Genomic DNA, 14988 nt, shown 5'->3' on the forward strand with positions numbered 1-14988 from the left:
GCAAATGACAAGTGTAGTCTTAGTCTCTACACTACTACTAATTTTGGTATGCAAGTGCTGATTACTTGGACTCCCTGTACAGGTTATGGAACTTGAAATTCTACAAGTATTACATTAAATATTTATAGTTCAGTTGCTCCAGCTTGAAAACCTCTGCCCCAATAGGTACCAGCCTGTGGTGCACCATGGGGTACGTACAATGTGCATTCATGTAATCCAGCATAAGGCGTCTAATAGGTAATGGAAACTTGAGATTTAAGTCACCTTGGTTCTTAAGATCTTTCTGTCCTTTTCTGCATAGTGTCTGAAGTGGAGAGTGCAAAAGGGAGTGGTGACTGCCTGCCTAAGCTGAATTACCAGAATTCAAGCGATGCCAAATCCACGTCTAGCATAGTGCGGCTCAATGGTCCTGTTGACAGTACTGTAGCAGAAGCTAGCACAGGTGAGTGGAAGGGAAAATACATCTTGATTCTTGTGCACTCTTGTCACTGTATATTCCGTTTCTAATGAGCTCTAAGTGGTGTGCCTGGGTTTCTGATGTCCACAAAACTTAAAAGTGTTGAAACACTTATTAGTGTTAGTGGCAGCAGCTGATGAAATCTGTGAGCAACTTTGGAAGTGAGTTTAGGTTAGATTCTGTGTATAGGCTGTGTCAGGGAGATGCCTCTGAATATTCTTTATTTTCAGATGGATTTTCTTATTTGCTGGTGCTTTTTCCTGTAATTAACATCTGCTTACAGAATCCCAGGTCTTGGTTTTTTTATTTATGTCCTCCAAGATGGACAAGAAGTTTTGATATAGTACAACTAAAGGTAACTTTCAGGTGTTCTCACAGTCTTTAGTAATGTTAAATGTGGTTATTAGAATACAATCAGCTGTGCTCGAAATACTGTAATATCATACTTTAAAGTCTGCATCTTTATGCTCTGGCAAAACAGTGGAGATTTCTCTGTCAATAACTCCTTTTAATGGCTCTATTTCCAGTTCATCAGGTTAGAAAGTGTTGCCTTTTTTTTTTTTTTTTTTTTTCCTAGATAAGTTTGCTGTCCCCAGCTTTCAAACCTCTCAATAGTGGAATATGTTTCCAAATGAGAAAACTAAATACATCTGAAATTTTTCTTGATGGTGCCTCTTAAAGTATTCTTGAGTTGTATGATTTGACTGTTACAAATATTTTGTCTGACCCTTCCTAAAAGTTATGAACATGGGCAAACTCTTCTTCAGCCACTGGCACAATACTTGGTGAATCCCACCTCTCTTTGACATAAATTTGTATTCTTTGGTTAATAAAGCACCTTTTTCATGTGTTTTTCAGAGAGTTCTGTAGGATTGCTGTTTTCATCATCTTTTCAGGATACCAGTGAAGCAGAAGTTATGAAAAATAAATCCTTAAGGAAGAGACATAAAAGTGCAGCTGAACCTGACTTAAGGGAGATACCATGGGAAAGCAGGAACCGTAACCTGAGTGGAGATGGCTTAGTGGGACTCATGATGAATAGAATAAATCAGGAAGCAAACCCTGGAGAAATTGTTGAAAAACTAGGAGCTGATGCCAAAATCCTATCTAGTGCATTACAGAAAAGCATAAGGCCAAAAACTCTTAACATCAGAACTTCCTCTTTAGGATCGAAGAGAGAAAGCCTGGAGAAAGAGTCTAGTGATGAAGACGCGGCTTTTGATTGCAGTTTTACAGATAAAACGGAGTCTCCTGTTATTTTTGATCTGGAAGACTTGGATGCAGAACCTGAAACACCTACAGCAGTGAAATCTTCCAGTGAAACATCTAGAAGGTTGCAAAGAAAGAGCAACTTTCCAGTAAAGCCAGTCGAAAAGACAGATGTTGAAACCGGCTTTGATCCGCTATCCCTGCTGGTTGCTGAGACGGAACAACAGAAAGAGGAGGAGGAGGAGGAGGATGACAGAAGTGTTTCTACTCCATCCGCAAGGCGAGACTTAGCAGAAGAAATAGTCATGTACATGAACAATATGAGCAGCCCTTTGTCAAGTCGTGCCCCAAGCATTGAGTTGCAAAAGCCCTATGATGACAGAAGTGCTAATAAAAAGAGCCCAACAGTAATCCAGCCTTGTAGGAGGTCCAGCCTTCCCCCAAACTCCCCAAGGCCAACCAGTCTTACCAAATCCAAGAGTTACCAGGCTAAGAATGAAGAAAGGCCAAGAGACAGGCTTTGGTCTTCCCCAGCTTATTCCCCAAACAGTCCAGCAAAAGAGCAGCCACAGGATACAAGTAGTGCATTAACACTTGTGTCTTCACCATCATTCAACCTGGACACGCTGTTAACGCCTAAGCTTGATGTTCTGAAAAGCAGCATGTTTTCTGCTGGAAAAGGGGTTGCAGAGAAAGCTAGCAAGTGGTACTCAAAATTTACGATGTATGCAGCATCTTCAAAGGTAAACTTTTGTAATCATTTTTCCCCAGAAAACCTAATTAAGGAAAAAAAAAACTAAATTAAGGAAAAAAGCTTTGTAAAATTTAATCACTGACTACTCTGTGATGAATTCCCCATTTGAATGACATGCAGCATGGTAGACTATGGGCATTAAGTTGTTTTAACCATGCTTGAATTGTCAGTACCCTGATTTTATTGTCCCAAATCGAGCAATCTTGGTCTAACATAGAATGATAGAATGTTTAGGTTAGAAAAGATCATGGAGTCCAACCGCTAACCCAGCACTACCAGGTCACCACTAAACCATGTCCCTCAGCTCTGCATCTATACTGCTTTGAAACCCCTCCAGGAATAGGAACTCCACCACTGCCCTGGGCAGCCTGTTCCAGGGTTTGACAGCCCTTTTGAGGAAGAAATTGTTCCTTCTGTGCTTAAAACCAATCTGAGATTAATTAACTCAAGTGTTAATGACAGCTTACTTATCCTAATGTGTTCTTACAGCTGCTGGTAACTTTTGTAGCAATGATGGGAAAAAAGTACATTAAAATGTCTGAGTTTCTACTGAGATGTTTTTGCTAGAATACTCTCTAAGGAAGAGTCTTCATTGCAGCTGTTTAACCCTGAGAGAAATTTGCCTTGTTTCACATCAGTTCTGAGCTGAATGATTTTCCAAGGACAGAAGTTAATACCTTCAAAGTACTGAGGCAAAGAAAGCTGCCTCTTTCTTTAAGAAATATTTTTACTTTCCTTTTCTCAGTGGAATTTGTTTTCTTCTCTCAGGATCAAAATTCAGACCGTGCAAGTGTTTCATCTCTTGGAGCTCTGGACTCAGAATCTACTTCTCTAACTGATGAAGATGTCTGCAATGATTTTGAAAGTGCTTCTCCTCAGGAGAATACCACACCAGAAATTAAGGGAATTGGCCTCAGCAGGACAAGCCTGGAAAGCTCAGCTTCCCATGATGGCTCATCTAAACAATTTGACCATTGTAAGAGACAACTTTTGCATTCATCAATCTGAACACAAATATTCCTATTTTAGAAGTTGTTCTTTCATAATTCTATATTTGGAATCATCCTGATCATTAGCCCTTATTGTGGAAGAAGTAAACTTTTTTCCCTACCTGCAAACTGACTCATCCAGATATGCCCATACTTTTTATTTTCTTTTTTTTGGGGGGGTTTATTTATTTTCAGTGTTTTTTCTTGTGGAATAACTTTCATAGTAACATCCTGCCCCTGAATAAGTTTGTGGATGCTACAGCTGTGCAAATAGGAGACCCTTTTGGTTCTTATTTCATATAATGATCTTATTTCTGTAAGCTGTAGAGCTCCAGAAAACATCTATAAAAACTCTTAAATAGTAACTTTATTAGTCTGATTTTGTACTCTTAAAGTATCATAGAATCAGAATGCTGTAGTTTAGAAGGACTTTCAAAGGTCATCTAGTCCAATCCCCCTGCAGTGAGCAGGGACAGCAGGTTGCTCAGAGCCCTGGGCAGCCTGGGCCAGGGTCTCACCACACTTATTGCAAAAATTTTTTCCTTCTCTCTAGTCCAAATCTCCCCCTTGTCCTGTCACAACAGGCCCTGCTAGACAGTCTGTGTCCCATCCCCCCAATCTGGACCCACTCCAACAGTTTCATGTCCTTCTTGTGCTGAGGCCTCCAGAGATGGGCACAGTAAAGCATTTTGAAAATCATTGTCATTTTCTGTAAGCCACTGTTGAAGCTGATTATCTGACATAGTGTGGTGGGGGTATTTTTCCCTTCAATCTGTGCTGGATAGTTGGTAGTAGCTGTTGTATCAACCTCTGTACTGCTGTCATTATGGAGTATAGCACGTTAAGCAGAACCAGGATAAAAGGAAGATCTGCCTTCTTAGAGCGCTTCACTTAGCACCCAGAAGAGCTAGCCCAGTTTGTGAGATGTGGAGGAACTGGTGAGAGGCAGGGGAGGCTGAGATGAGCCTGACTTGTTTAGTGTGGCAAAGAGAAGAAGGGTCAGGGATATCTGCAGTCACAAGCAGCACTTCTTATACTTCCATAGTTTTTGTCCAGACAGAAAGTGTTAGTATGAATTACTTAATCTGTAAAACTTATTTCTAAGCTACCAACTGTTGTAAAAGAAGTGAACATATGGAAATTCTATGTTGGTAGATTTATTTTTGCCATTATCGGTGCTGGGCAGATGGCAGCCTCACACTCCAGCTTCACGTTTCTGTCCGAATGTATCTGATTTGTTGCATCTTCCATCACACGTTTTATAACTGCAGTATTGTTTGACCAGAAAAACAGTTTACTAAAAATACATACTCTGAATAACTAATATTTTGGCTTTTTTTTGCTAACAGGTTCTCTTTCAAAGTTCCCTTTACCTGATAAATCAGAACTGATATCCTCTTGCAGTACAAGTAGTACCAGTGTGTTTCAGAACTACGCCATGGAGGTACAGGATGGTTTACTGATTTTAATTGATGCACCGAAAGCATATGTCTTTAAATATAAATATTATCTGAGCCTCTCTTAAAGATCAAAGCTTAAAACTAATCCACTGAAAGACAGATAAATATTTCTATCACAGAACAGGCTTCGTTTCAAATCCTCTAAAAATATCTTTATTAAAGTCACATCTTTTGGTCCTTAAAGCTGCAGTTCTCTAGAGTCAGAGAACTGGATGCCATTGAATTCTGGCCCCTAAATCCTTTGTGCACCTAAATTTGTTTGAAGTGAAAATACCAAGTCTTTAAATAGCACTATACATTTAAAAATATAGACTAGATAACTAGCTATTTCTTCTTGTGGCTTCTAGTAAGATCATTTTTCTTTTCACTACTACACCAGATTTGAGTGGCTCTCTTTTTTTCCTTCCAGTAGATTTCTTCCTTCCAGATGACTGATCATTCTCATTTTTTATTTCCCCTCGTTTATATTTTGTGGGCAGTCACTACAGAAAAGTATTTAAATTCTGAGGGTAATTTATGCAGCTACATAACTATTGCTCTGATGTGCAGATTGCAAATGACATGTTTTTGTTAATAAACATACTATTGAATAACTGCCTGGTTTTACTCTGAGAAGCCATAAAAGGATCACCAAACCCACTTAGCTGAAAGGTATTTATTTCATGAGCATAATTCCAGATCCTGTTAGATCAAAGGTCTGCATTTAATAAATTTTCTAGACAGTGCTCATTCCAGTCATTTACCAGCTGTCTGCTAATGCAGTTGGATTGAAGAGTTAATAGCTGTTCTGAAATACAGAAGTTTAAACCAAAATGTTCCAGCCTAAAGCACGGAAATGGGTATGTAGTGAACTTGTATGCAAGTAGTGAGTAGTACTCACCCAAGGGCAAAGACTTTGGCTGGAGGTTTAACTGCTTTGTGGAATAAAAAAAAAATGAGGTTTGAGGTTGTGTTCTAGTGGAGTTCCGTTATCTGCCTTGTGCAGGTCCTCATCTCAAGCTGTTCACGATGTCGAACATGTGACTGTTTGGTTCATGACGAAGAAATCATGGCAGGCTGGACAGCAGATGACTCAAATCTCAATACCACCTGTCCTTTCTGTGGCAATTTATTTCTGCCTTTTTTAAGCATAGAAATCAGAGATCTTCGGCGGCCTGGACGGTAAGGACAGTCTTCGACTTTTCCTCTCTTTTGAATGCTCATGATTGTAGAACCATAGAATCATGATTGTGAAGTGGGCTTTGTTTGGGATTTTGTTGGATAATATTAAGCTTTTGTTTTCCTTGCAGTTATTTTCTGAAGTCCAGCCCTTCCACAGAAAACATTCAGGTCTCATCGCTTTTTTCAAATCAGAGTGGGAAGTCCTGTAACACTTCAGCTACTGTTGGCCTTACTACATCCCTAATGTCTGTTCAAGAGGATATAAATTCAAACAGGTACATTTCTGCTAAGCAATTACTCAAGGTCTCTGTGAATATGCATGTATTCCTCACCAACAGAAATCAATGTAGTAAGATGTTCTCTGAAGAGGAGAAATTGATTAGAGAGAGTATCTCCTTGCTGCCTCTCCCTTATCTCTGAGTCAGCCACATCATGTTTTTCAGCATGGTGTTTACCATTTCATCCCTAGTATAAAAATTCATGTAGGCATCTGTAATTCTGCAGATTCCATGAACTCTTTTTAGGATGTTTGTGTTTCCTTCTCAGAGCATGGGGGATTTAAAACTTGCACTGTAGCATGAAGGAGCATGGTGGCTGACAAGGTAGAATTTGAGGTATAAGGTTGATTAATTCCAGTTTATTTCTGTCTGTGTATATATTTGAGCACTCTTAAGTAAAACAAAAAGCTGAATGGAATTATTGATTTTTTTCTTTTACCTAGTAAATCTAAGCAGCAGGATAATATTTGTGCCAGAAGCATCCAGATCCCCTCGGGAAGAAGACAAAATACCACTGGGTCAGAATGTACAAGTCACCCTGTAGCAAGGAGTATCAGTACTTTTGGTCCATTGGAAGAAGATGAGAAGCAAAATCAGAAGATCAGCCATATCATTCCTACTGGTAGCCTGCCTGCTACGTTGCAAGGACCAACAGTGGGTAGTTTTTCTACTTCAAATGTAATTTGAAGTGTGTGATGGATTGATGTGAAACAGCATTAATGAGGAGAACAGAATTAAGCATCCCAAATTATGTGGAATACTAAGTTTGATTATTGAAATTAATATTAGTTGGGAGCTTTTAGATGTTGGTGTGTCTTAGAGGGAACAAAAGCATTCAGAAGACTTTGTAAAGATAACATTCCAACTTTGTCCAATTCATGGCATTTTCTTGTTTTTTGTTGTTTTTTTTTTTTCCATAGGATTCCTTGGGCTTAGAATGGCACTTACCTAGTCCTGATCCTATAACAGTTCCATATCTCAGTCCTCTGGTGGTGTGGAAAGAGCTTGAAACCTTACTTGAAAATGAAGGGGATCATGCAATAACAGTGGCAGACTTTGTAGATCATCATCCTATTGTGTTCTGGAATTTGGTGTGGTATTTCAGGCGCTTGGACCTGCCGAGCAACTTACCAGGATTAATACTCTCTTCTGAGCACTGTAATAAAAACTCCAAGGTATGAAATCAGATGGGAAATATTGACATGAGAAATTATTGTTCTCCCATTAGGAAATCATTAGTGAATTCAGGAGCTCTTAGACATACGTCTTATAATACGCTGTGCCCAGTCCTGAATTGGTAAAGAATGTGTGAACTGAAGGAAAATAGGTGTAACTTCAGAGCTTAAGTACTGCTGTGCCCAGGTAGGGTGTTCAGCTCTTACTAGTCACACTGCAGTTTGTGATTACAACATCTTGCAATCACAAGTTACTTCTTTGTAGCTTGGTTACAAAGAAGGTGAGTTTCTAGTTGGTTTTACTGCAGTTCCATGACTAGTATAACCAGTGGAAAGAGGAGAAATTTATGATTTTAGGGTTGTAGAAAGGTACACAAAATACTTACTTGCTGTGTCACTAGCACGCTGTTCAGATTTACCTTTTTCTGGTTTTACAGCAGTTTTAATATTAAAGTTTTTTACCTATAGATCTAAAGATATATTTGAAATACAGAAGTCCTCTGTCATGACTTGGTTATAAAATCTCTTTATGTATTCATTCTCCTGTTCAGATTCCACGGAACTGTATGTCAGAGGACAGTAAATATGTTCTTATTCAGATGTTGTGGGACAATATGAAATTGCATCAGGATCCAAGGCAGCCTCTGTATATTTTGTGGAATGCTCAGAGTAAGCTTTGTTGCTTAATTTTTTCGTTTTGTTTGTTTGTTTTTTTTTTTTTTTTTTTTTTTTTTTTTTAAAGAACAATTTAAATTTTGAACAGTCAGGAACGTTGTTTTGAAAAAAGGATGTTTTTGTGGCTAGCTCACACAAGATACACAACTGATTTTTGATCATGCTGCTTTTTGTCTTGCAGGTCAAAACCGCACTCTTTTGTTTGAGAGTGAGTGTTCAGTTTGGTGTTGCTCTTCTGTGCCACTTGTTTGGGGAGGGAGAGAGGGAAGGTGCTTGTGTGTTTAGCAGTAAACTGCTTGATTGAGTTTCATTTTCCAGCATATGTGTTTCAAATCATTGACCAGTATCCCCATTGACCATTGGGAAGGGAGATAAGAGGGCATGTTTCAGTGTACACTGAAGTGACATTGACAGTTCATCCACTTTGCTGCTTTCCTTACTTTTAGAGTCTGCTTCTTATTTTGTTGCCAGTGTTGGATCACCTGCCTGAAAATCGCTCATGACCCATTGCAGCTCCCCATTGACCAATGGAGTTTTCTGATGCTATTTTTTGTGTTTCCTTGTGTTGATGTTTTATTTTGACTTGCTGTTTATTGTTCCTTATTCACTACATTTTTCAGTTTGTGTAGCCTCCCATCCTTTTTTAGCAACTTTCCCCATGTTACACAAAGAATATATTTATTCTTACAGCATTCTTAATGTTTTTCAGCCCAGAAGTACCCAATGGTCCATTTATTACAAAAAGATGATGACTCTTTCAACCAGGAGCTCTTGAGAAGTATGGTAAAAAGCATTAAGATGAATGACGTGTATGGACCAATGAGTCAGATATTGGAGAGATTGAACAAATGGCCACATATTAAAAGACAGCGGTAAGAATATGAACGTGCCTAGCCTGGAGCAAAGTTGGACAACAATAAGGCTTTTGTAATATGAATTATATTTTCATAGTATGCTTATTAGAAGAAAAAAAAAAATCACTTTTCCCAGCAATGTTATCAAGTTTATCCCTCAATCTAGTAAATATTTTTCTTTCACAAACTGTTTCCTTTTTTTTTTTTTTTGTCCAAAACAATTTTCACTCTTTACCTTTCCAGTTTACAGCCACCTCCTGCTTTTTTCCTTACTTACAAATGATGGAAAATTAAATAGGGAGTATGTATGTGCATTTCATTATTTAGTATTTTATTTTAAATGTTTTATAATTACAGAATTATTCCCGGCCTGCATGGATGGATTTTTTTTGCCCATTTTTTAAGTTTCTGGTAGGGAAAGGAAGAAGAACTAAGATAAGAGGTTAAATCTCATATTTAGCAGGGCTTTGTGCATTAACAGTAGAATTAGTGAAAATTATTTCCTCCAAAATTAAATTTCATGCCTGGATTTTTTTTATTTTTTTATAATAAGATACCTAGCAGCCTTTTCAACAGCTAGAGCCTTGACAAGGTGTTTCTTTGCTTGCCTGCTTGCTGCTTTAAGATGATGTAGAAATGTAGAAAAGCAAGCTCCTCACCTCCTGTCAAATGTGGTAGAATTTTGAGTGCCTTAAGTGCTTGCTTCACTCTGCGTGCACTTAAGGCATCCACTGTTGTGCTGGAAGTTGCATCAAGGATCTGCTATGAGTGATCTCCATAGGCAGTAATCCCAGGGCATTCTCCAGAGGTCAGAAATAACATTTTAGATGTGGCAATCAGGAATTATGTTCATAATGCCACTTAAAAATTTTCTCTTTAAGTGTTTCCATCTATTTTTTTATATAGATTCTTTTGTGGTATATTATTGCAGTATATAAATTGGCATTTTCTTTTTACAATTTCAGGAGCCTTTACAGAGAAATACTATTTCTTTCACTTGTTGCCCTTGGGAGAGATAACATTGATATAGGTAAGTTGTATAAATTATTCAAATAGCATAGATCAGAGAATGGCTTAGGTTGAAAGGGACCTTCATTGAAAGGGGAGGTTAGAGTAGATGATCTCTAGACTCAGCTGCTCAAAGTCTCATCCAGCCTGGCCTTGAACACTCCTAGGGAGGTGGCATCCACAGCCTCCCTGGGCAATCCATTCCCGAGTTCTACCACCCTCATACTGAAGAACTTCTTCTTAAAATCCAGTCTAATCCTGCTTTCCCTCAGCTTAAAACCATTCCTTCTTGTCTTACTGCTACACACGCTTATGAAAAGTCCCTCTCCAGCCTTCCTGTAGGTTCCCTTCAGGTATTGGAAGGCAGCTTGGTCCCCTTGGAGTCTTCTCTTCTATAGGCCTCACAACCCCACCTCCCTCAGCCTATCCTCATAGCAGTGGTGCTCCAGCCCTTGGATCATCCTTGCAGCTCTGTGTCCTTCTTCTGATGGGCACACCAGAACTGAATGTTTGCCAACTAGTTTTACATATTCCAAAAACATGAAGAAATCTGTAGATTAGAGATGTGCCATTGTACTAAGTGCTGAATAAAAAGGCCTTTAGAGTTGTTACCTGCTGCTGAGTGTGCCAGCTGTCTGCATTTGGGTTGTGGTTTGGGCATGGTCTACAGAAGTTGTTTTTCCCTTTCTACAGATGCTTTTGACAGGGAGTACAAAATGGCCTACGATCGTCTCACAGCTAATCAAGTGAAGAACACTCATAATTGTGACAGACCACCGAGTACTGGAGTGATGGAATGCAGAAAGATTTTTGGAGAACCATATCTTTAAATATACCTAGATAACAAGGTGATATCTCTGATGTGTACCTGTGTAAAATAACCACTTCAGTCACAAGGAACATCTCAAGTCTTCAGTGTTCAAGAATGAATGTACTGTGGCAGAAGGCCTTGGAAAACTTAGGCCTACCTACGGCTGTGGAAATGGACCGAGTGAAAAATGGGCCAAATATTGTTTCCATGTCCCTTCCCCTTGCTACAAATCAATGTGTAGAAAGGAAGATTCTAAACAAAAGCAGTTCTTTAACTTGGGACAACACATTATAGTTCCCTTCTTAAAAAAAATAAGTAACAGGTGGACAGAAATGATGCACTGAAACTAATGTGAGCGAAGTAAATTCTTCAAAATCTATTGTTTACATAGAATACTCATGATGTTATGAAGAGCATACAAAGTTGTATTATACATATTTTAAATTGTTTATAGTAAGTTGATATTTTTTTAAGTTTTTTAAATTACTGGAGTGAATTTTAAATGGACTTGCTGCATAAGCAATACAATGCTTATTTTTTTTGCAGTACACTGCTATTTATAGTAACTTGTCCAGTTACTTTTTGAGGAGTGATTTGTTTTTAAAGCAGAGTAGAAAATGTTAGCGTTCACCTAGACAGTTCTCTTAGACACAGGATTTCTCTCATGCACACATGGAAAACATGTCACCACAGCAATCAGAAGGAAGGTCTGGTAAACTTCTGTCAAACTCTACTAACAAACACATTGCTGTCTCTGTAAAACACTTAGGTAGAAATCTCCTTCTCTTCCTCTCCTCTTCATTCCCCAGTCCCCAGCAAAGAGAGAGCATATTGAAGAGTCCTCTGGGATCTGTTATGAAATCAGTCCATCTCAGCTGTTGGCATTTGTTGATGTGATCTCATTACAGATGTAATACAAAGCAAATGGCAGCCTGCAGGAAGGTCTTCATAAACATGCAGTGTTCAGAGTCTTGGTGGATGTGTTTGAAACACACTAAGTATGACACATAGGTAATGCAAATCCAAAGCTTTTAACTGAAGTGCATACAGCAAGCTTGCTACAGGGGCTGTATAGGGAACGTAATTTATTGGGGCATAGAGTTAAATGTATTTTGAATGTTTGGTCTCTATTTCACAGGCAAACCGACTTTTTTTTTCTGTGAAGAAAAGACACTGTGTCTGTCCTTGTGGTGGAGTGAGGGCTTTTGACTCATGTTTTCCTCTTCTGGACATCTAAAATAATGTTCTGTGCTCTCAGTCACATAGCAACTCCTTACCAGAAGGTAGACTGCAGAGAAGTCTTGTATGGGGGTGGGAAAACAGACTTTGAATTGTATAAAACACCCTAAACAAGTTAAACCATGCTTTAACAAATAGCTTTATTTTAAGTAATCTTAATGGTTTTCCAATTCTAATTTCTTTTAGTTGTTGCTGTTATAATACTTCCAAATATTCAGCTGTTACACTAGATTTTATATTTTGGTCTGACCTACCAACAGGCCTTTTAAAAAAATCTCTTTAGTTCACAAGTGTAATAACACAGCAATATTTAGTTAGGCAGAAAGGAGATGAACCTTAAAGCTCATATTTACTTTATTAAATGAAATAGAGTGAGCGTCTTAGAGGCTGAAATGAAAAGTACTGCTGCTATGAAACAAGATGTAACCTCCTCCCAGACCTCTGTGGTGAGAAGATGCTGCCCTAAGGAGAAAGGATTTAACATTTGTAGAGCTGCAGGTGCATGCTGATGACAATTGCAAGACACAGTCTTGCTGGATCCAGATTTCATTGGGTAATACCTCTTCTCTAATTTGCTGCTAATTATGTAGCTGACCTTTTGCAACATATCCCCAACCTTGAGGTGGAGCTGGCATGGCTACACTTACCAAGGTTCTTCACATTTAATTTAGCGATTTGTGATGCTCTCTTTTGTACTGCCATGCTTGTAAAGTACTCCTTGTGCACGAAATACAGCTGCTTTTGTCATCCAGGTTCATAGTATCAGCACAGGATGGATACAGACCCCTTTCATTCTTCTGAACTGTGGTGAGAAACACCAGTGGTTTGTTTGTTTTTTTTTTTTTTCCCCTGTACTCATTGCAAGTGCCAGTTAGTTGCATGTGTGCTCTGCTCTGTACAGTAGGAACACTGTATTCACCGAGTCAAAGTTGCAGACAGTAGTTGCTGTGTATATGGACTCATACCTGTAGGTGCTGTGCAGAAGGTGGTGTTCTCAGCTCTTTGCAGTTATTTCCCATTGTGTTTGACACTTGGGACAGCCACTGTTTTACAGGACCTTGAAGCCATGATGGAGGGCAAGTGCTTTTTCCAGAGCTGCTGTGGTGTGTTAGAGGTCCTGAGCTATGAAGTGAGCTTCACACTTCCTGTTTCAGTCTGGCAGAAGCCACTGAGCCTGGTCCCTAACCACCTCTCACTTACTAGGACGTAACACTGCACAAGGGTGTGTACTAGCACAGGAGTAGATGCAACGCTTGTAAATCACGGCCTGCTTTCTCTGCTCTGGTCCCAGCCTGATTGTAAGTGCTCCCAACTATCTCCAGACTTAGAAAGCCATCAAGTTTGCCACTTCATTCAGATCTCAACAATCCTGCCAGTATTGCCAGCAGATTATATACTGTACCAGGAAAAGGATTGTGTAGATATCCTTCAGACAAACAATCTCACTGTGTCCTTGCATCCTCAGTGGCACCCCTGAAGCATTGCCAATGCTTATTTGGGTGTGCTTTTAAATTCCTGGTCATGGAGTAGTTCATCAAGTGAAATCATTATACTTAATGACTTGTTTTCTGAAGTCTGTGGCAAGTCAGTCCACTCTAGAAGTACTACAATAAAATACAGTTAGAATAATGATATACTTTAAATGAGAAAATTTCCACATTCAAGTCCTAAAGTTCAAAATGGAGCTCCTGAGGTGGATTATTTTTAAGCATCATACAATTAGTGTTGAAACAGCTTTCAGATCTCACTGTCTTTTATTAGCAAAGCAATTTGAGTATATTTTCCAGTACCGCAAAGATGGATAAAGAAAATATTTGAGACATATTTTCAATTTAAAATTTTGTATGAACTGAATTTTCTCCTTTTTGTGTACTAAATAATGCTCATGTCAAAAACCTTAGACGAAAAGGTTTTACATTTGCAGTGCAATATATATTTTGCTTTACTTATGGTTCCACTGGAATAATTAATGGAGATGAAATACTGAAATGTGAATAGAAATTGTGCTGTTTCTCTGACACTGCCAGTTCCCATTTTGAGAAGATTTGCTCTTGGTACAGTCACAGCCTGATGAATTTGACTTCCACTGATGAATTAAATGATTTGTACCCCAAGAGAGAGAATTTCTGCATGTAAAAAGCTCAGTACAACAAAGGGGAGATGCAAATAGTAGTAATAGAGAAGGGGTATTTCTGGCTATTATCTCACTGGGATTTAAAAATGGTACTTTGTTAGACTGCAAGCAGCACTTTTTAAATGAATGGTTGTAGATTTGTAAATATGTAATGTTTAAATTTTATTTACCAAAAAAAACCCAGGATGTTGGATGTTTGCTTTGGTTTGTAGTTCTTTTAACACATGCAAAGTCAGTGTTCCCAATGTTATGTTGGTTTTTGTTTTGTTTTCGTTTTTTTTCTGTCTCATCAAAAAAAAAAGTTTTACAGTGAGTCAATAAAAAGCTTAAAATCTCTCTGGTTATTTTCATTAACATTTTCATTAGATGAGAATGACAGAAATGTCTGCAACTCCCGACTATGTTGTTTGCTTACATGAGGCTTTGTTATCAATAAACCATCCAGGTTTGGTGATAGGTGATGTCAGTAGCATTTCTTTCATGGTGATTGTGTAGTAGGCAGTAGTAGAAGACGGGTTATGAAGTACCAGAATTAATGCTGTAAATTTCAGATTACTGTCGGGATGAAAACCCAACTCAAGCAGTTCAACTTCTTGTATTATTTCTGATTCCTGGTTTTTGTTTTTCATTAGTGGTAATGTGGCATTCTAACCCCAGATCTGTTTAGCTTTGTTACAGTAAGGTGTAAATCCACACAGCATCACACTTTTGTGTTTTAGGGATTGTAGTGCAGGATCAGCTACAGATTTAAAGGGAGCCATATGGATAGCTGTCAGCATTGCTA

At 38.6% G+C, this 14988-nt stretch overlaps 1 protein-coding gene across 1 annotated transcript in view; it reads left to right on the plus strand.

The window, feature by feature from the left end:
* Positions 1-11181, plus strand: part of DENND4A (DENN domain containing 4A) — a 52674-nt gene extending 41493 nt beyond the window's left edge. The window contains exons 20-32 of the mRNA XM_054388090.1: positions 302-442; positions 620-628; positions 1316-2409; positions 3189-3372; positions 4759-4853; positions 5855-6030; positions 6159-6305; positions 6752-6962; positions 7229-7483; positions 8035-8152; positions 8868-9030; positions 9978-10042; positions 10714-11181. Coding sequence (XP_054244065.1) covers positions 302-442; positions 620-628; positions 1316-2409; positions 3189-3372; positions 4759-4853; positions 5855-6030; positions 6159-6305; positions 6752-6962; positions 7229-7483; positions 8035-8152; positions 8868-9030; positions 9978-10042; positions 10714-10850 — 2795 coding nt within the window. The 3' untranslated portion in view covers positions 10851-11181. The remainder of the gene's footprint in view (positions 1-301; positions 443-619; positions 629-1315; positions 2410-3188; positions 3373-4758; positions 4854-5854; positions 6031-6158; positions 6306-6751; positions 6963-7228; positions 7484-8034; positions 8153-8867; positions 9031-9977; positions 10043-10713) is intronic.
* Positions 11182-14988: the final 3807 nt, after the last annotated feature.

The sequence above is a fragment of the Indicator indicator genome, chromosome 16, assembly GCF_027791375.1.
Source record: "Indicator indicator isolate 239-I01 chromosome 16, UM_Iind_1.1, whole genome shotgun sequence".
Taxonomy (NCBI): Eukaryota; Metazoa; Chordata; class Aves; order Piciformes; family Indicatoridae; genus Indicator; species Indicator indicator.